Source organism: Dama dama, chromosome 27, assembly GCF_033118175.1.
Source record: "Dama dama isolate Ldn47 chromosome 27, ASM3311817v1, whole genome shotgun sequence".
NCBI lineage: Eukaryota > Metazoa > Chordata > Mammalia > Artiodactyla > Cervidae > Dama > Dama dama.
This window is the reverse complement of record NC_083707.1, coordinates 25,424,735-25,446,537: the sequence shown is the minus strand read 5'-3', so window position 1 is coordinate 25,446,537 and position 21,803 is coordinate 25,424,735. Positions and strand designations below refer to the sequence as shown.

The following is a 21,803-nucleotide window of genomic DNA, read 5'->3' as shown; positions in this document are numbered from 1 at the left end:
AAGAAATAGAGGAAAACAACAGAATGGGAAAGACTAGAGATCTCTTCAAGAAAATTAGAGACACCAAGGGAACATTTCAGGCAACGATGGGTTCGATAAAGTACAGAAATGGTATGGACCTAACAGAAGCAGAAGATATTAAGAAGAGGTGACAAGAATACACAGAAGAACTGTACAAAAAAGATCTTCATGACCCAGATAATCATGATGGTGTGATCACTCACTCACCTAGAGCCAGACATCCTGGAATGTGAAGTCAAGTGGGCCTTAGAAAGCATCACTACGAGCAAAGCTAGTGGATGTGATGGAATTCCAGTTGAGCTATTTCAAATCCTGAAAGATGATGCTGTGAAAGTGCTGCACTTAATATGCCAGCAAATTTGGAAAATTCAGCAGTGGCCACAGGACTGGAAAAGGTCAGTTTTCATTCCAATCCCTAAGAAAGGCAACCCCAAAGAATGCTCAAACTACCACACAATTGCACTCATCTCACACGCTAGTAAAGTAATGCTTAAAATTCTCCAAGCCAGGCTTCAGCAATATGTGAACCGAGAACTTCCAGATGTTCAAGCTGGTTTTAGAAAAGGCAGAGGAAACAGAGATCAAATTGCCAACATCTGCTGGATCATCGAAAAAGCAAGAGAGTTCCAGAAAAACATCTATTTCTGCTTTATTGACTACGCCAAAGCCTTCGACTATGTGGATCACAATAAACTGTGGAAAATTCTGAAAGAGATGGGAATACCAGACCACCTGACCTGCCTCTTGAGAAACCTGGAAGCAACAGTTAGAACTGGACATAGAACAACAGACTGGTTCCAAATAGGAAAAGGAGCACGTCAAGGCTGTATATTGTCACCCTGCTTATTTAACTTATATGCAGAGTACATCTTGAGAAACACTGGGCTGGAAGAATCACAAGCTGGAATCAAGATTGCTGGGAGAAATATCAATAACCTCAGATATGCAGATGACACCACCCTTATGGAAGAGAGTGAAGAAGAACTAAAGAGCCTCTTGATGAAAGTGAAAGAGGAGAGTGAAAAAGTTGGCTTAAAACTTAACATTCAGAAAACTAAGATCATGGCATCTGGTCCCATCACCTCATGGGAAATAGATGGGGAAACAGTGGAAGCAGTGTCAGACTTTATTTTTTTGGGCTCCAAAATCACTGTGGATGGTGACTGTAGCCATGAAATGAAAAGACGCTTACTCCTTGGAAGGAAAGTTATGACCAACCTAGATAGCATATTAAAAAGCAGAGACATTACTTTGCCAACAAAGGTTCGTCTAGTCAAGGCTATGGTTTTTCCAGTGGTCATGTATGGATGTGAGATTTGGCCTGTGAAGAAAGCTGAGCGCTGAAAAATTGATGCTTTTGAAGTGTGGTGTTGGAGAAGACTCTTGAGAGTCCCTTGGACTGCGAGGAGATCCAACCAGTCCATCCTAAAGGAGATTAGTTCTGGGTGTTCATTGGACAGACTGATGCTGAAGCTGAAACTCCAATACTCTGGCCACCTGATGCGAAGAGCTGACTCATTGGAAAGGACCCTGATGCTGGGAGGGATTGGGGGCAGGAGGAGAAGGGGACGACAGAGGATCAGATGGCTGGATGGCATCGCCGACTCGATGGACATGAGTTTGAGTAAACTTCGGGAGTTGGTGATGGACAGGGAGGCCTGGCATGCTGCTATTCACGGGTAGCAAAGAGTCGGACACCACTGAGCGACTGAACTGAACTGAATGGCAGAGAGCGAAGAGGAACCAAATAATCTCTTGATGAGTGTAAAGGAGAAGAGTGAAAAAGTTGACTTAAAACATTAAAAGAACTAAGATCATGGCATCCATTCCCATTGCTTCATGGCAAATAGAAGGGTAAAAGGTGGATCAGTGACAGATTTTCTTTTCTTGGGCTCTAAAATCACTGCGGATGGTGACTGCAGCCATGAAATCAGAAGACAATTGCTTCTTGGGAGGAAAAGTTATGACAAACCTAGACAGTGTGTTTAAAAGCAGAGACATCATGCTGCTGACAAAGGTCCATATAGTCAAGGCTATGGTTTTTCCCTGTGGTCAGTTAGGGTTGTGAGAATTGAACCGTAAAGAAGACAGAGCACAAAAGAATTGATGCCTTTGAACTGTGGTGCTGGAGAAGACTCCTGAGAGTCCTTTGGACAGCAAGGAGATCAAACCCGTCAAGTAAATCAACCCTGAGTACTCACTGGAAGGACCGATGCTGAAGCTGAAGCTCCAGCATCATGGTCACCTGATGCAAACAGCCAACTCATTGGAAAAGTCCCTGGTGCTCGGAAACATTGAGGGCAGAAGGAGAAGAGGGCGACAGAGGATTAGATGGCTGGATGGCATCACCGATGCAATGGGCATGAACTTGGGCAAACTCCTGGAGATGGTAAGGGTAAGGGAGACCTGGTGTGCTGCAGTCCCTGGGGTCCCAAAGGGTCGGACACGACTGGGCAAGTGAACAACAACAAACAATAGAAATACTCCCTGAGTTGGGCCCACTGGAGATCTGGCCCTGATCCTTCTCTGACCTCCTTCTGTACTCTTCTCTATCAGAGCCCTATGATCCACCAAACTATTCTTCTGATTTTACCTGAAGGGAACTAGTCAAGCTTTATGCCCCTTGAATTGCCAATTATATCACATAGGGCAAGTTTCTGTGAACTTTTAAAATTCTGTTCAGAATACTCTTTTTTTTTGTAATTCATTTTTTGACCCACATGATTAAAATTATGTGAATTAATTTCCAAACATTGGGGGCATTTTTCCTGTATCTTTTAAGGATTGACTTCTAATAATTTCATTATGATAGGTCAACATTTTTTTACACTATTTCAATCTTTTTAAATTTATTAATACTTGTTCTATGACACAGTATATCAGTATACAGTCTAACTGTGAAACACTCCTTTGTACTTTAAAATTCCAGCTCTTGTTGAATGGATTGTTTTATAAATGTCAATTTGGTCAAGTTGGTTGACAGCACTGTTCAATTTTTCCATATTCTTACTGATTTTCTCTCTGTATGTTCTATCAATTCCCAAGAGAGGAACATTGAAATTAACTATGTTTAGGCATCTTTTTATGTCTAAGTTTTCTTTTAAATATTTGCCTTATGTATTTGAAATTTTCTTATTAGATGTACATACCCATTTATGATTTTTATATGTACTTGATTCTTTCTCTTAATGAAATGACCTTCTTGATACCTGTTTTTTTCTAGTTTGTGAAGTTTAATTTATCTAATACTAATGTAGCCTCTCCAATTGCATTATGTTTGGTGTTGCACTGCATGTCTTTTTCCATGCTTATATTTTAATCTATCAGTGACTTCATATTTAAAGTATATCATTTACAGATAATTACATTTGAGTCTTGTATCTTTACTTAATGTGATACATCTCTTTTTAAGTCCATTTATATTTAATATAAATTTAATATGTTAGATTTGGTTGCACAGACTTGTTATTTTTACTGGATAGAGAATTGGATTCATTTTTTTTTTCTTTCACCAGTTTAAACATACTCTCCTATGTCTTCTGGTCTCCATTGTTTCTGATAAGATGTTAGAAGTAATTTTTAAATTTTCTTTTATTTTGCTGCTTTTAGATTTTATCTGTATCATTAGTTTTATTTTTAGTTTTTAGACACTGACTACAATGTACCTAGGTATGACTTTTAAGCACATATCTTTTGTGGGGTGGTTCTTTGAGTTTATTTGGCTCTGTAATTCATGTTTTTTCACCAAAATGACATTACTATTATACTTTTTTATAGTTCGAGTGCACCCCCAACTGGTGTTAAACTAACACCATGAGAGAAATACCTAAGAAGTACCTGCTGAAATTTTAGAACTTGGTCAAGAGTTATTCACCGAATGTTCAATACATTCTTGGAATATCACATTTAAATTACTCAGTCTGTTATTTGTGGCCTTATTTAAGACCTTATTTTCTCTCTTATCTTTCATTGTCTTCCTCTCAGATGATCTCAGTAACACACACAGATAATTGCCACAGTATGGGGGTTAAGAGTAGGTACTCTGTAGGCAAACAGTGTGGGTTTCAATCCTGTCTCTCCTATCAGCTGTGTGATCATGGGCAAAATATATAACTTCTACATGCTTCAGTTTTCTCTTTCATAAAATGGACAGACTACGATTCAGTACAGTTCATTTGCTCAGTCATGTCTGACTCTTTGCGACCCAATGGACTGCAGCACGCCAGGCCTCCATGTCCATCACCAACTCCCAGAATTTACTCAAACTTATGTCCATTGAGTCAGTGATGCCATCCAACCATCTTATCCTCTGTCATCACCCTCTCCTCCAGCCTTCAGTCTTGCCCAGCATCAGGGTCTTTTCAAATGAGTTAGTTCTTTGCACCAGATGCCCAGGTATTGGAGTTTCAGCTACAGGATCAGTCCTTCCAATGAATATTCAAGACTGATATCCTTTAGGATGGACTGGTTGGATCTCCTTGTACTCCAAGGGACTCTCAAGAGTCTTCTCCAACACTACAGCTCAAACCCATCAATTATTCAGTGCTCAGCTTTCTTTATAGTCCAACTCTCACATATATACATGACTACTGGAAAAACCATAGCTTTGACTACTTGGCCTTTGTTGGCAAAGTAATGTCTCTGCTTCTTAATATGCTCTCTAGGTTGGTCATAACTATCCTTCCAAGGAGCAAATGTCTTTTAATTTCATGGCTGCAGTCACCATCTGCAGTGATTTTGGAGTAAAAAAAAAAAATAAAGTCTGTCACTGTTTCCACTGTTTCCCCATTATTTGTCATGAAGAAACGGGACGAGATGCCATGATCTTAATTTTCTGAATGGTGAGTTTAAGTAAGCTTTTTCACTCTCCTCTTTCACTTTCATCAGGAGGCTCTTTAGTTCTTCTTCTTTCCATCATATGGGTGGTGTCATCTACACATCTGAGGTTATTGATATTTCTCCTGGCAATCTTGATTCCGGTTTGTGCTTCTTCCAGCCCAGTGTTTCTCATGATGTACTCTGCATATAAGGTAAATAAGCAGGGTGACAGTATACAGCCTTGACGTACTCCTTTTCCTCTTTGGAACCAGTCTGTTGTTCCATGTCCAGTTCTAACTGTTGCTTCTTGACCTGCATACAGATTTCTCAGGAGGCAGGTCAGGTGGTCTGGTAGTCCCATCTCTTGAAGAATTTTCCACAGTTTGTGGTAATCCACACACTCAAAGCCTTTGGCATAGTCAATAAGGCAGAAGTAGATGTTTTTCTGGAACTCTCTTGCTTTTTTGATAATCCAATGGATGTTGGCAATTTGATCTCTGGTTCCTCTGCCTTTTCCAAATCCATCTTAAACGTCTGGTAGTTCAGCATTCATGTACTACTGAAGCCTGGATTGGAGAATTTTGAGCTACACTTTACTGGTGTGTGAGATGAGTGAAATTGTGCAGTAGTTTGAGCATTCTTTGGCATTGCCTTTCTTCAGGATTGGAATGAAAACCGACCTTTTCCAGTCCTGTGGCCATGGCGGAGTTTTCCAAATTTGCTGGCATATTGAGTGCGGCACTTTCACAGCATCATCCACAGCATCATCTTTTAGGATTTGAAACAGCTCAACTGGAATTCCATCACCTCCACTAGCTTTGTTCATAGTGATGCTTCTTACAGCCCATTTGACTTCACATTTCAGGATGTCTGGCATCAGGTTAGTGATCACACCGTAATAGTTATCTGGGTCATGAAGATCTTTTTTGTACAGTTCTTCTGTGTATTCTTGTCACCTCTTCTTAATATCTTCTGCTTCTGTTAGGTCCATACCATTTCTGTCCTTTATTGTGTCCATCTTTGCATGAAATCTCCTGTGGTATCTCTAATTTTCTTGAAGAGATCTCTAGTCCTTCCCATTCTACTGTTTTCCTCTTATTCTTTGCATTGATCACTGAGGAAGGCTTTCTTATCTCTCCTGGCTCTTCTTTGGAACTCTGCATTCAAATGGGTATATCTTTCCTTTTCTCCTTTGCCCTTCATGTCTCTTCTTTCCTCAGCTATTTGTAAGGCCTTCTCAGACAACCATTTTGCCTTTTTGCATTTCTTTTTCTTGGGGATGGTCTTGATCCCCACCTCCTGTACAACATCAGGAACCTCCGTCCATAGTTCATCAGGCACTCTGTCTATCAGATCTAGTCCCTTAAATCTATTTCTCACTTACACTGTATAATCATAAGGGATTTAATTTAGGTCATACCTGAATGGTCTAGTGGTTTTCCCTACTTTCTTCTATTTAAGCCTGAATTTGTTAATAAGGAGTTCATGATCTGAGCCACAGTCAGCTCCTGGCCTTGTTTATGCTGACTGTATAGAGTTTCTCCATCTTTGACTGTAAAGAAAATAATCAATCTGATTTCGGTATTGACCATCTGGTGATGTCCATGTGTAGAATCTTCTCTTGTGTTTTTGGGTGTTTGCTATGACCAGTACGTTCTCTTGGCAAAACTCTATTAGCCTTTAACCTGTTTCGTTTTGCAGTCCGAGGCCAAATTTGCCTGTTACTCCAGGTATCTCTTGACTTTCTACTTTTGCATTCCAGTCCCCTATAATGGAAAGGATATCTTTTTTTGGGTGTTCATTCTAGAAGGTCTTGTGGGTCTTCATAGAGCCATTCAGCTTCAGCTTCTTCAGCATTACTGGTCAGGGCATAGACTTGGATTACTGTGATACTGAATGGTTTGCCTTGGAGATGGACAGAGATCATTGTGTCATTTTTGAGGTTGCATCCAAGTACTGTGTTTCGGACTCTTTTGTTGACTATGAGGGCTACTCCATTTCTTCTAAGGGAATCTTGCCTATAGTAGTAGATATAATGGTCATCTGAGTTCACCTATTCCAGTCAATTTTAGTTTGCTGATTCCTAAAATGTCGATGTTCACTCCTGCCATCTCCTGTTTGACCACTTCTGATTTGCCTTGATTTATGGACCTAACATTCCAGGTTCCTATGCAATATTGCTCTTTAGAGCATAGGACTTTACTTCCATCACCAGTCACATCCACAATTGGGTGTTGTTTTTCTTTGGTCTATCTCTTCATTCTTTCTGGAGTTGTTTCTCCATTGATCTCCAGTAGCATATTGGGCACCTACCGACCTGGGGAGTTCATCTTTCAGTGTCCTATCTTTTTTCCTTTTCATACTGTTCATGGGGTTCTCAAGGCAAGAATACTGAAGTGGTTTGCCATTCCCTTCTCCAGTGGACCACGTTTTGTTGGAACTCTCCACCATGACATGTCCATTTGGGTGGCCCTACACTGCATGGCTCATAGTTTCATTGAGTTAGACAAGGCTGTGGTTCATGTGATCAGATTGGTTAGTTTTCTGTGATTGTGGTTTTCAGTCTGTCTGCTCTCTGATGGAGAAGGATAAGAGGCTTATGGAAGCTTCTGAGAGCTTGACTGAGGGGAAAACTGAGTTGTTCTGATGGGCGGGGCCATGCTCAGTAAATTTTTAATCCAATCTTCTGTTGATGGGCAGGGTTGTGTTCCCTTCCTGTTGTTTGACCTGAGGCCAAACTATGGTGGAGGTAAAGAAGATAATGGTGACCTCCTTCAAAAGGTCCCATGCATGCACTGCTGCACTCATTGCCCCCAACCACGCAACAGGCCACCACTGACCCACGCCTCCGCCGGAGACTCCTGGACACTCACGGGCCAAGTCTGGGTCAGTCTCTTGTGGGGTGTTTGCTTCTTTCTCCTGGGCCCTGGTGTGCACAAGTTTTTGTTTGTGCCCTCCAAGAATCTGTTTCCCAGTCTTGTGTAAGTTTTGGTGGCTCTCTGGTGAGGTTAATGATGATCTCCTCCAAGAAGGCTTATGCTATACCTGTGTCTACTGCACTCAGAGCCCCTGCCCCTGCAGCAGTCCACTGCTGACCCGTACCTCCGCAGGAGACACTCAACACAATTCTGGCTCAGTCTCTGTGGGATCTCTAGGTCCTGGTGTGCACAGTTTGTTTGAGCACTCTGAGCGTCTGTGGTGGGTATGGGGTTCATCAAAAAGTCACAAAAATAAAATGCTGGAGAGTATGTGCAGGAAAAAGAACCCTCCTGCACAGTTGATGGGTTGTAAATCGGTGCAGTCACTATGAAGAACAGTATGGCGGTTCCTTAAAAAACTAAAAATGTAGATGGTATATGATCCAGTGATCCCAGTCCTGGGTATATGGCTGGAGAAAACATAATTGAAAAACATACATGCACCCCAGTGTTCACAGCAGCACTACTTACAGTAGCCAAAACATGGAAGCAACTTAATTGTCCACTGACAGATGAATGGATAGAGAAGATGTGGTACGTATGCACAATGGCATATCATTTGGCCATTAAAAAGAATGAAATAATGCCATTTGCAGCAATATGGATGGACCTAGAGATTATCATACTAAGTGAAGTATGTCAAGACTGATATCGTATGATATCACTTATATGTGGAATCTAAAAAAATGACACAAATGAACTTATTAACAAAAACAGCAGTAGACTCACAGACAAAGAAAAGAAACTTGTGCTTACCAAAGGGGAAAGGACAGGATGGACTAAATTAAGAGCTTGGGATTAAAATATACATGCTACTCTATATAGAATAGTTAGTCAACAAGGACCTACTGTACAGCACAGGCAACTATACTCAATATTGTATAATAATCTATAATGGGAAAGAATCTAAAAACGAATACATACATACATATATATATATATATATATATATACACATACACACACAGACACATATGTATATAACTGAATCATCTTGCTGTGTACCAAAATTAACTCAACATTGTAAACCAACTATATTTCAATAAAAATTAGAAAAAATAAAAAATATAAAAGTATACTTTCAATATAGAAAGAAAGTGAAAAAATCCACCCCAAAGGTAGGGGTATAGAAGAAGTGAACTCATAAGTTCTCTTTCACCCACAGTTTTCTAGCTCTGAACTGACTTTTGGCAACAGGCATTTATTTCTTAGCTACAGTAAGCCTTGGATGAGGGTGGAATGCTGATTTTACATTTAACAGAAGATATTAGCTAAAATGTATATTAATAGCTCATTATCTGAATGTTTTAATTTAGAATATTTATTAATTCTCTCTTTAGTTTATGTGTTTATGCATACTTTAATGATTGAGGCAAGAATCATTAAAGGATGTGAAGTCAACCAAGAATTTCTTTTGACACATTACATGTCTAGATGTGCTGTGTACCTATATGTATCAATATTTTCTCAAATTACGGCATTAGGAATGATGTCAGATGTGGAGTTGCAAGTTCTGAAGGTGGAAAGACTAGAAAGTATAACTGCTTCTGTGATGAATTGATTTTGGCAAATTTTGGTAGGAATTTGTTGCATTTTTGGAATCACCTTACAGCACTATCAGGGACAAAAAAGAAGAAAGTGAGTTAAAGTTGTAAATTGTTGACTGTGTAGGGAGGATGTTGCATACATCATCTCATCCAATTCTCACAGCCACCCTTGGGCATATGCTGTTTCACATCTTGGGTCATACCACCAAACAAGCAGTCAAACAACTTACCGACCCACCTACCCTAAAACAAACACTGATATTCAAGCAATTAAGTTGATATTTCCAGTTCAACATGGAGAGAGAAAGATTCAACAAATAAAAATAGTTACCCTTTAAACTATTTTGAGCTATTTATTTACACAAGTAATAAGTCAAAATGCACTGCTAAAATGCACTGTTTCAGTACCTCTCCTGTCATTTCATATGCCCCTTACCTATTTTCATTTTTTGTTAGTACACAGTTTCACTATAACTTTAACCTGTTTACTGTCTTGTTTTCCCCACTGAAATGTAAGTTCATAAGGATAAGAAATTTTATCTGTTTTGCTATTATTGTATCTTTGTTAATGAAAATATTTTTAGTTTTTGGTAGTCAAACTTAATATTTTTCTTAGTGATTTTCTTCCCTCATTTAAGAAGGCCTCTTTTTTTTTTTTTTTTAGGAAATAACTTTTTATTTTATATTACAGCATAGCTGATTACCAATGTTGTGTTCGCTTCAGGTGTAAGGCAAAATGATTCAGTTATACATAAACATGTATCTATTTTCAAGTTCTTTTCTCATTTAGGTTGTTACATAATATTGAGCAGAGATCCTTGTGCTACACAGTAGGTCCTTGTTGGTTATCTATTTAAATATAGCAGTGTGTACATGCCATATTCAAACTCCCTAACTATCCCTTCCCCCCATAACCATACATTTGTTCTCTAGAGAAGAAGGCCTTTGTTGCTTCAATACTACTCAGTAGGCTGTATTTTAAAAAAGATACTATAAAATTTCTAATGCTTATTCTAAAATTTATATAAACATAAAATAATCTACTTTACTTTATCCCTCAGATATTTACTTTCATCCGTCAGATAGCTGAGAAGTGAATAATCCACCCTCATCTTATACAATTTGAAATCCTACTTTTATTACATTCTAAATTTCTAATAATCCTGGGGCATTCCTGGGTGCTCTATTTCAGGGCATAGCCTCAGGCTTGCTGCCCATTTTGTAAGTGAAATTTTATTGGAACACAGTTCCATCTATTCATATACTATCTTCTAAGGCTGCTTTCCTGCTATAAGGATTGAGTAATTGCAACAAAGACTGAATGTCCTGCAAAGCTTATAATATTTACTACCTGATCCTTGAAAGAAGAAGTTTACCAATTGCTCTTCTGTTTTATAGAGCTTTTGATCTACTTCTAAATCAATGTTATGCTGTTTAATTCAATTGATACAGCTTTTTAAAAATATATGTTGCTATTCAAAGACATAAATTCCTGACTTCAGCAATAATTGTTCTTTTTTAAAAAAAGTCAGAGCTATTTTGGTGGATTTTTATCTTCCAAAAGCATTTAGAATCACTTTCTCAAGCTTCACTAAAAAATCTTGTCTTGATTTCAAGTATGACTGTATTGAATTTATAGATTTTTCAAATGTGAAATTTTCTTTTAAAATTGGCATTTTCCCAATATGCATAATATTCTTATCCATGAAAATAATACGTATTTAATTTTTTATTTAAGTCCTTGCTTATATCTTTTCAGGTTTTTTTAGAAGTTTTCTCTAACAGGTTTAAGCAAACTTTTTGTTAGGGCTTCCCATGTGTATCAGTGGTAAGACTCCACCTGCTAATGTAGGATACACCAGAGATGTGGGTTCTATCCCTGGGTGGGGAAGATCTCCTGGAGAAGGGAATGGCAACTCCCTCCAGTATTCTTGCCTGGGAAATTCCATATAGAGGAGCCTGGCGGGCTATAGTCCACAGGGTTGCAAAGATTCAGACACGACTGAGCACACACACAACTCATTGTTAGGTTGATTTTTAGGAACTCTATTATCTCAGGCTGCCATTTTAAAGAACTGTCTTATTACCTCTAATGCATTTCTGGTTGATTCTCCTAGATTTTCTAAGAGAAACACCATATTATCAGATCATAATGATAGTTTTGCCCTTTTCCCACACAGTGTACTATTTTTCTCGACTTACTACTAACGCTTCAGAGCAGTGATGCGCAATAATGACGATAGCCAGGAATCATTACTTTTTTCCTGATTTAAATAAGATGCTTCCAGTAATGTATCACTTAATGCATTTTACTAAATTAAGAGAATTTTATTATAAATTCTTTTTGTGACTTTTATTGGAATAAGTATATGTTGCCTTCATATTAAGTGTTTTCAGCATATATTTAGTAATGTAATATTTAGAAATATATACTATATCTCTTTTAACCTGTCATTAAATTACAGTAACATGAGGGCAGGAGGAGAAGGGGATGACAGAGGATGAGATGGTTGGATGGCATCACCGACTCAATGGACATGGGTTTGGGTGGACTCCGGCAGCTGGTGACGGACAGGGAGGCCTGGTGTGCTGTGGTTCATGGGGTCGCAAAGAGTCGGACACGACTGAGCGACTGAACTGAACTGAACTGCTTTTCTAAAGTTGAATTTCTCTGTAGTTGAACCAAAACTTACAGGTTTTGTTATGTGAAACCCTCATTTTCTTTTAATTTTATAAAGTTCAAAGAGATTTGCTAATATTGTCTATTGTGACTGTAAATTTTTAAAGTTTTCTCTGGTTTTCAGTCAGTTCTAACATTACATATTCTGAATTTATTTTGTCATGTGCATTACGTTCATTATTGTGTGCCTTAATAAGTTATATTTATATTCTATCAATATGAAATATCCATATTTTAGTGTTCTGATTCTTTTTGCTTTTAAGTCTCTCTCTCCTTTTAAATTGTGTTTATGTGCTCAGTCCTCTCCAACTCTTTGTGACTCCATGGACTGTAGCACGCCCGGTTCCTCTGTCTATGGAATTTTTAGTCAAAGATACTGGAGTGGGTTGCCATTTCCTTCTCAAGGGGATCTCCCCAACCTCGGGACTGAACCCTTGTGTCTTCTGTCTCTGGCATTGGTAGGCAGATTCTTTATCACTAGCACCACCTGGGAAGCCCCTATTTAAATTAGAACGTCATATTTTTTTTTTTCTAAGCTCTTCATTCCATTTCTATTTGTCTGAAGTACATAACTTCTAAATGAGATGGATTTTGCTTTTATGACCAATCTGTAAACCTGTTCTTTAAACTGTGTAATGAAATCATTTAGCTATTATGGTTACTAATATGTTTGGACTTTTTTGTTCATTATTATACTCTTTCTGTCCTCTTTCCTGAATTTTGAATTGTTCAACCTTTTACGACACTTTTGTTTCCCTAGTAGTTTGGGAGTGACAAATCTCATCTCCAGAACTTCTAGTAGATAGTCTTACTACTGGCAACTATATTTTAATATCTTCTATTTAGAATTAATCAGTAAAGATTAGCAATATAATGTTATTCTTCAATCATAATATCTCTAAATGAATTTATTTTAAAAATCTAAATTTCTGTAATTTCTTTGGTCTTTAAAGAGATCACATAGCTTCAGAGATTTTCTCTTATATCACATTACTAAGTTATTTTAGATTTTTACCCTGTGGCTTTTTTTTTTTTTTTTTTCTGACTTCTTTTCATTGGTACAGTTCTTTTTCAGAAATAGGAAATTGGGCTGTCCCTATATGTATTGTGTGTGTTTTTGTGTGTGCATACACGCATGTGTGTATGTGAAATGATTAAGTACCTTACTTCCGTACCATCAAAATTTCTGGCAAAGCACCTCAAGAATTCTTCTTTTTTATTATCTACACAACTGTAGGCACCAAGAGCTGAAAAAGAGCCTTTGAGGTTATCACACTCAATCTTAATAAACTAGTTCACTTAATAATAAATTCACTCAACAAATATTTTTGAGTACTTACTATGTTTTGAGAATTATAGTTGGTGCCAGGATATGCTTTCCAACTGAGGAGGCTGACATCCTAGTGGGTAGAGATATGGACACACAAACAGATGTTGTGTAAGGGGGTCAGGAGAGTATTCCAGGAGGAGCCCTGGGAGGAGGTGCTCTCTGGCTGCCTCTTAGACCATTTGCTTTCCCTCTACCACTGCAGGAGCTTCTGCTTGAGTATCAGCAGCACACGTTTGGACAGTATCACTTGTTAGAAAAATGTATTCCTACTGGGCCCAAACCCATCTTCCAGACTCTGCCATTATCGGTCCAGATGTTGCCCTCTGGAGCTCTTCAACATATTCAACCACAGACCTTCATTTAGTGGTCATTTAGATGTTTGCCATGCTGAAGTCTTCTATACTTAACGCATTCTAAATTTTACTTCTTTCTCATCTCTCTTAAATTGGTATTGGCAGGTGGATTCTCGTGCCACCTGGAAGCCCCCTTTTAAATGAGAACTTCTCATTCTTTTTTTGAAGCTCTTCATTCTGTTTCTATTTGTCTGAAGTACATATCTTCTAAATAAGATGGATTTGCTTTTATGACCAATCTGTAAACATGTTACTTTAATCTGTGTAATTGATTCACTCTCGAGGGAATCAATATGACCCATAAACTAAACTTTCCAAACCTGTATAAAATGCTGCAGAAGTACTCAACTTTTGAAACCGAGCAATGAGAGTTATTGTATCCTTTAACCAAACGAAACACCTGTGCCTTACAGCCTACGATCACATCAACATGGCACAGCCGCATCACCTTCTTTCAGTTAAACGATGAGTCTACGATGAGTCTTTTTTTCCAAATTAATTACCAAAGAAGCATAAAATATCACAGCATTGTTGTTGCTGTTCAGTCATTAAGTCGTGTCTGACTCTGTGTGACCCCACGGAGTGTAGCACGCCAGGCTTGCTGCAACAAGTTAATGTGATCACAGCATTAAATACATTAAAAGTAAAAAGAGAACAATAGTGATGTTAAAATGAAATCACAGTACTCACTCTGTATGGGCTCATATGTGATCTTAGGACTATATACTGCATATGGTCGGAGTTAAGATGTCTTACTTGCTTAGAGCTGAATCATGGCGTTGGCTCTAAATTTGTAGTAGCTCTCTTTGGCTCATTTTGAAATTATGGTGAACTAAAATCCCTATATGTACATTGATATAAGTGGCTTCAATGTTAAATATGCAGATTCTTCATTCCAGATATAGTTCATTTTATTGGTTCCTGCCTGATCATGTAATTCAAAAGCTTATCGGCCCACCTGGGTTTCTGCCATCTTCAAGAGCTGCCAATTATGCGTTTTGATGGTCTTGCAAGGGACTGCTCCAAGCTCAAGGATGAAACAAAGTTGCCCTTTTCTGTTCAACATGTATTTTGAATTACTTATTGCTCAGTTACACATACAGTTTACTTTTCAGAAGGTTCATCAGATGATTTTCTTGTCAAATAGTTCACTCATGCCTTATGGCATGATTACAATGCTACTTTCAAAATATAAAACATTAGAGTGCCCAACATGGATATGCTGCTGCTGCTAAGCCTGGTGGGCTGCAGTCCATGGGGTCTCACAGTCAGACACGACTGAGCAACTGAGCACACGTAATAGGTGAAAACAAGATGTTGGGATGGGATACTTTCAGTCTCCTTGGTGGCCTTGCTACCATACACCCTTAAAAATGGAACAAGAATTGAGCTAATTTCACTGCTGGTACAAAGCCCCAAGGGAATTTAGAATCCTCTAGGAAGGAGGGCTTACCAACAGGTAGGAAGCATTAGCTGCTGAAAATATCACTGTGTTATGGTGTTGTGAATAGACTACAGTAGGAGATCAATGAAGGTCGAAATTAATTCACCTGGAAGAGGAAGGAGGGGGAAGAACTCGGGAAGGATTTTGCAAAGGGGATGTTTGATTTGAGTCAGGTGTTCTTTAACAGGAAAGGTAAGAAAGGGTATTGCAGAAAAAGGAGGAGAAGAAGGAATAAATAGAAGGTGTCTTGATTAGTAGGAATTTTGGAGTGGATAAAATTGACTGAAGGAACTTGTGTGGAGATGGATGAAGCTGGGAAGGTTAGCAGGAGCTGGGGACTGTGTACCATGTTGAGGGGTTTGGACTTGAATTTTTCCAGAGGATTGCACATGTTTCTATAGTTTTATGGCAAGATCATGAAAATGATATTTTCAAATTTTCATTAAAAGTCAAACTTGAGATTTTCTAAATGGAAGGTATCTCCAGTAGATAAGAAGAGAATCCACTATGTTATGCTCCTTAAGTTCCCCAAATACAACCCAGTCTTGCTGCTGTATCTCTAGGTATTGAGTACTTGAATTTTCCTACTGATATGGTCCTATCATTTCTAAAGTGAACTTCAGCTGGGATATAATAGTCATAAAGATAAGTAATTTAAAATCAAGTTTGGTAGAGAAGCTATTGGTGAATTCCTAATGCAAAATTAGAATAAGGGCTATTGAAGATGATGGATTTAGAATTCATTTTACCCAAATTCAAATAATTTCTATTGACATTATCAATATTTCAAAATACACCATAATTCACAATGCAAATTTATCACTGTAAGACTTTTAAGAATGTTTACATTTGGGCAGAAATATAGGATTTTTTTAAGATAACAACTAGGACAGGCAGATCACCTTTGAATGTTTAAAAGAAAATCATGGGTTAAGCCACTCTAATTTTTAATATACTAAATGTTAACAGGCATCTTTAAGGAAAGAAATATACTTATAATTTCTAAAACACTGAAATTATAGTTTATACTCAAATTCACATATGAATTCCTATTAAACCTACACATTTTAAGCACTGACTTTCCAAAAATTTAAATTTCTCCAATTATTTAAAATCTTTGTTGCAATCCATTATCAATAGAACTCATATAAAGTATATAAATAAAGCATATATATATATATATATTTGTTAAAGTACATATATTCTTTTTATGGACTTTCCTGGTGGCTCAAAAGGTCAAGAACTTGCCTGCAGTGCAGGAGATCTGGGTTTGAACCATGGGTTGGGAAGATCTCCTGGCAAAGGGAATGGCTACCCACTCCAGTATTTTTTCCCGGGAAATACTATGAACAGAGGAGCCTGGTGGGCTACAATCCATGGGTTGCAAAGATTTAGACAGACTGAGCAACCGACACGTTTTCAACTTTCATACTTTATTCGTGGGGCTGCTGCTACTGCTGAATCGCGTCAGTCATGTCCGACTCTGTGCACAGCCCACCAGGCTCCTCTGCCCCTGGGATTCTCCAGGCGAGAACACTGGAGTGGGTTGCCATTTCCTTCTCTAATGCACGCATGCATGCTAAGTCGCTTCAGTCCTGTCCGACTCCATGCGACCCCATGGACAGCAGCCCACCAGGCTCCTCTGTCCATGGGATTCGCTGGGCAAGAATACTGGAGTGGGTTGCCATTTCCTTCTCCATTATATATGGGGTATTTGTCTATATATCTATCTACATACTCCTCAGAAGGAAACAGCAAAAATAGCCAAAAGTAAAAATGAAATTTTGAAATAGCTTTGGAAGAGCTTTGCAACACCCACTTGTTTAAGGGCATTAAAAGCATCATGAAATGCACACATAATTAAGATATTTAGAAAAGAATTTTGTTCGGTCAGTTTCGGCATGCATTGTTAATACCTTAAGTTAATAAAAACTATGGTTTTTTATGATGTTACTTTTTAATAGAAGAGGAACTTTTTATTCTTGATAGAACTGGTGGTGGATGTTTTCTTTTGGAAGATTGTTTTATACACATGTTGTAACATTTCAAATAGCAAAATATTCATTTGATAAAAATGTAAGTAGTTTTCAAATAATAGTCTTCAAACAGTTAATATGGGTTTCCAAAAGAGATCAGAGTCTTAAAATAAGGACAACTGATCCACCAGACGTTTCTACAGAGACAAAGAGTAAAATTTCACATGTATCTGGAAGCACAGTTATTAAAACATTCTCCTCCCCAATTGCTTATTTTTCAAATAAAGTCATCTCCAAATTGGCTTAGGATGATGAGCCTCTTGCAAAAACAGAAGGGGAAAGAAAACAGTTAAATAGAATAATCACAACTATCATATTCACTGAAGTAGATTTCACACAAAAGCAACACAAGGCAACTGTTGACAGTGTCTTTTAAATAGCCGAGCAGTGTCTGCAAAGCCTGAAGATGGGAAAATCTATACGTATATCAAATGTATGTATAAAAATCCATCCTGAGGTCTGTGAGAGAGAAGTTCAATTTCCCTTTTCCCCCAAAGTATGCATGGTGTATATGCTAACTTACTGAATTCATCCTTCATGCAATTCCAGTTTATTAAAGAGGTTAAAAATTTATAAAACTCTGATGGGATATGGTTTTAATGCTTCATCACACTACCCATCATTTGCTTTTCAATCTAGATCAGAATGATCTTTCCCACTTCCCTGCAGTCACCTACCTGCACAGCTAATATTTTCTGAATACTCTCTTGAGAGTCTGTCTGGAACTTGGCCAGCCTCATCCGGCTGTAGAAGACCACCAGCTCGAAGTGCTTCTGCCACAACTTGTGTATCCTCCTTTGCAGCTGACAGAACTACAGGGGAGAGGGAGGGGGGCAAAAACACAAGTCAGAGCGGGAGAGGAAATTAATGGCAGTGTTCAAGAAGAATGATGGAGGGAAATATAGAAAGCAGTCAATAGCCCATTCCGCACTGTACGGGCCTGACAGGAATTTCACAGTCTCTTGATTTTTCAGCCCACTCATGTGCATTCATCAGAAACCAGTCACATCTGGCCGCCAGGATGGGGGGTTAATTTTCTCTAAATGCCTCAGCAGTTTTGTTCTAGCTGAAGCAAACTCTGTGACTGCAAAGCTGATGAGTAAAATATTTCTACTTCACCCAGTTTAACTCAAAACCGATAGCCTCGGGACATATTGAACCTTTCTTTAAAAATAATCTTTTGAAGCTTCTTTGAATGGCACATCAGGTCAGGCCAAAGTTTAAAAATGCAACTTGAAGACTTTGATGGACACCGTCGACTTCTTTTTTTTCTCCTCATAAAACCCTACAATGGCTTGGCAATGTGTGCTTTAGAGCATGACAAAACTAAAGAGAATTAACTTAGCCATCAACTGCTAGGGAGAACAATAACAGGGAAGAAATTTCCAGCTAGAATTCCCTATTAATCTACCTCCCTCTGACTATGTGACATAGGAACATCTCACTGCACTCAAGTACAGTGGACGTAACGTTTACAAGTGACTTTAAATGCGGAAACTATACAGAGAAAGAAAGATTTCTCCTGTGAGGCATTCTCCATCTTTTGGAAATTTAATATAAAAACAAAAACAAACAACAAAAAAACCACAGTAGAAGTGTTACCAAGGCAATTTACACTTGTCCTTCAACAACTAGCATAGCTGTACCGTACAGAATTGTTATAATTATTTTCAAAAAAATTAGCTTCATGAAAATTAACCAAAAAATATTAAAAATATTTACTCATAGGTTTCTATCACTGAAAATGCTTTTATTTTTTGATAATATGAATAACTGTTTATGTTGCTTTCTTTTTAGATGTGTTTTCCAGAACAAAGAAATAAATGCCAAAAATTTCATATTGAATATTTCTTCATAAAAGAATTAAAACGGCACATAAAATGGCCATTTTATGTTCTATTTATTATTTTGGGTACTGGTTACATTTAAGGGAGGCTTGCAAAACTTCATCAGGCAGTGCCCATATGACTTGTGGAGCTTCCTGTGTGCATATTTCAATAAAACAGTTTACTTAAAAATCACCATCTTTAAAGTAGCTACATGCTACTACCTGTGAATTCTTTATCTTTATGATCTTCATAATGCATTGAAAAAAGCCACACATAGGTATCTATATAAATCCACAGAAAACAAAATCTCTATTCTTGGTTAATTGGTTCATTTAGGATGAAAAAAATAACCTTGACTCTAAAGCTATTTTATCTTGGTAAATGCTGAAATACATTACTTGAGATTAGTTTCTGGGCATTTCAGATAATTTAGGCTATTGAACTAAATGGCAAATCACTTTTTGAAGAGGAAAATCTGTCAGTATTAATTTTTCTGTAATATTTCAATATTTATTTAAATAAATATTTTAATAATTTTAATATAATATTGAAATTTTTCTGCCAACTCTGACAGACAGTGGGGTGAGGGTATGCTGTGCCTATATGTTCATTAAGACACTAGAACACTTTAGTCAAAGAATTATTCTATTATTATGATATACACAAATATGACAGAAGGCAAATAAAAGGAAGATGAATTCTAGAAGATTTCTTAAAAGTGAAGGTAAGGTTTTTTTTACAAGTGGACATTTTTCAATGTGCGGAAGATTTTCCAAGTGGGAGCTTATCAACCAAAGTGAATTGAATGTTTCCCATACCCACATCTTAAATGAGGAGAAGCTGCTGTATATAGTAAGTCAATTTTATTCACTCTTCTGTGCTCTAGCTTAAGATAGCCACAAAGGTCTTAAATTAGTACTTTAAGTGGTAACTGAAGCTACTTAAGTAGAGACGTTCTTTAAGTATCAACTAAGAAAGAGCAATATCTCAAAAATCTATAGCTAATAAGCCTCTACAAAAAGATAAACCAGGAAGAGAATAACTGAAGGCATTCTTAAAGAATAATCAGAATCCAATAAAAGTCACATATATATGCATATATGTGCACATTAAAGACAATACAATGATCAACTATATCTATATAAACATATATATACATATATAGAAAAATATTTAAGACCTGGAAAGGACAGTTGATTAAGAGTTGGTCATAATGACACCCTTCTAGGAAAATGGTTATGATAAAAGCCCAATTGTAAGATGTCAGCCAACAGTGGTCACTCAATAAATACTTACTGATACTAACTCAATAAAGTGAAATGGTAAAATTTTAGTGTCAAAAGTGAAGGAGTGAATAAGACATTCAGGAACTTACAAAATAATGGAAGAAGAGAGAAAAAATAAACCAAGTAAATGAAAGACTCACAAAAATACACAAAGGAAAATTAAAGAAAAAGAGCTTGGGCTCCAAGATCACTGTGGAGGGTGACTGAAGCCATGAAATTAAGAGACGCTTACTCCTTGGAAGAAAAGCTATGACAAACCTAGACAGCATATTGAAAAGAAGAGACATCACTTTGCCTAAAAAAGGTCCATATAGTGAAAGCTATGGCTTTTCCAGTAGTCATGTATGGATGTGAGAGCTGGACCACAAAAAGGCTGAGTGCCAAAGAATTGATGCTTTCGAACTGTGGTGTTGGAGAGGACTTGAGAGTCCCTTGGACTGCAAGGAGATCCAACCAGTCAATCCTAAAGGAAAATAGTCCTGAATATTCATTGGAAGGACTGATGCTGAAGCTCCAATATTTTGGCCACGTGATGCAAGAGCCAACTCATTGGAAAAGACCCTGATGCTGGGAAAGATTGAATTGGGAGGAGAAGGGGATGATAGAGGTTGAGATGGTTGGATGGCATCACTGACTCAGTGGACATGAGGTTGAGCAAACTCCAAGAAATAGTGAAGGACAGGGAAGCATGGTGTGCTGCAGTCCATGGGGTCACAAAGAGTCAGACATGACTGAGCGACTGAACAACAAAAGAAAGAGAGAGAGGGAATTAAGTTGTGAGTGGAAAAGTCCTTCAGGTGGATGCAGAATTCAGGTGGGACCAAAGTAACGGAAACAGGTTTTGATCTCATCAACTTCAAATAACCCAGTGTTTTTGAAATGAAACATGCCAATGATTACTTTACTGAAGCATAATCATTTCCTGAAATGATTACATGCCTGCCCTCTCATTCAAATTTTAGGGAAGGTGAGGTGGGATGAGGAAGTGAGTGATAGAAGAGGCAATAAAGGACAGGGAGGGACATAAACACACTGGGAGGGGGAGGTTAGCAAGGGCACTCTGAGGACCTGCCGTGTACTCAGAAAAAAGAACGAAAGCCATTGCCAGATGGACTGGCCTACTGATAAGCCCCAAGCAAGGATTTCAAGAATTTTGGGAGAGAATGGAATATTCTTATAAAAGTCTAAGGAGGAGCAATATTCGTGTACGAAGAGTCATTTTGGGAAGAGAACCTCAACTTCGTTGCCCTTGATTTTGTATACGAAAAGAGGAAGTGAGGGATCAACGATGTCAGGAAAGCAGAATCAGGAAACAGCTGGTATGTACTTTGAACCATTTAAAATGGCAAAGAGGAAGACAGAGTTTTCTGACAATGGTTTCTGACCAGTTCAAATGTGTAGCACACTTAGCAGCTTGCCTCTAATACCTGCTTTGTGAACTCTTTGCTAAAGGAAGTTCAAAGTTGGAATTCAATGATATT

At 37.9% G+C, this 21,803-nt stretch overlaps 1 protein-coding gene across 1 annotated transcript in view; it reads right to left on the bottom strand.

Moving 5' to 3' along the window:
- Window positions 1-21,803, bottom strand: part of CCDC178 (coiled-coil domain containing 178) — a 364,772-nt gene that overhangs the window by 22,881 nt on the left and 320,088 nt on the right. The window contains exon 19 of the mRNA XM_061130911.1: window positions 17,885-18,019. Coding sequence (XP_060986894.1) covers window positions 17,885-18,019 — 135 coding nt within the window. The remainder of the gene's footprint in view (window positions 1-17,884; window positions 18,020-21,803) is intronic.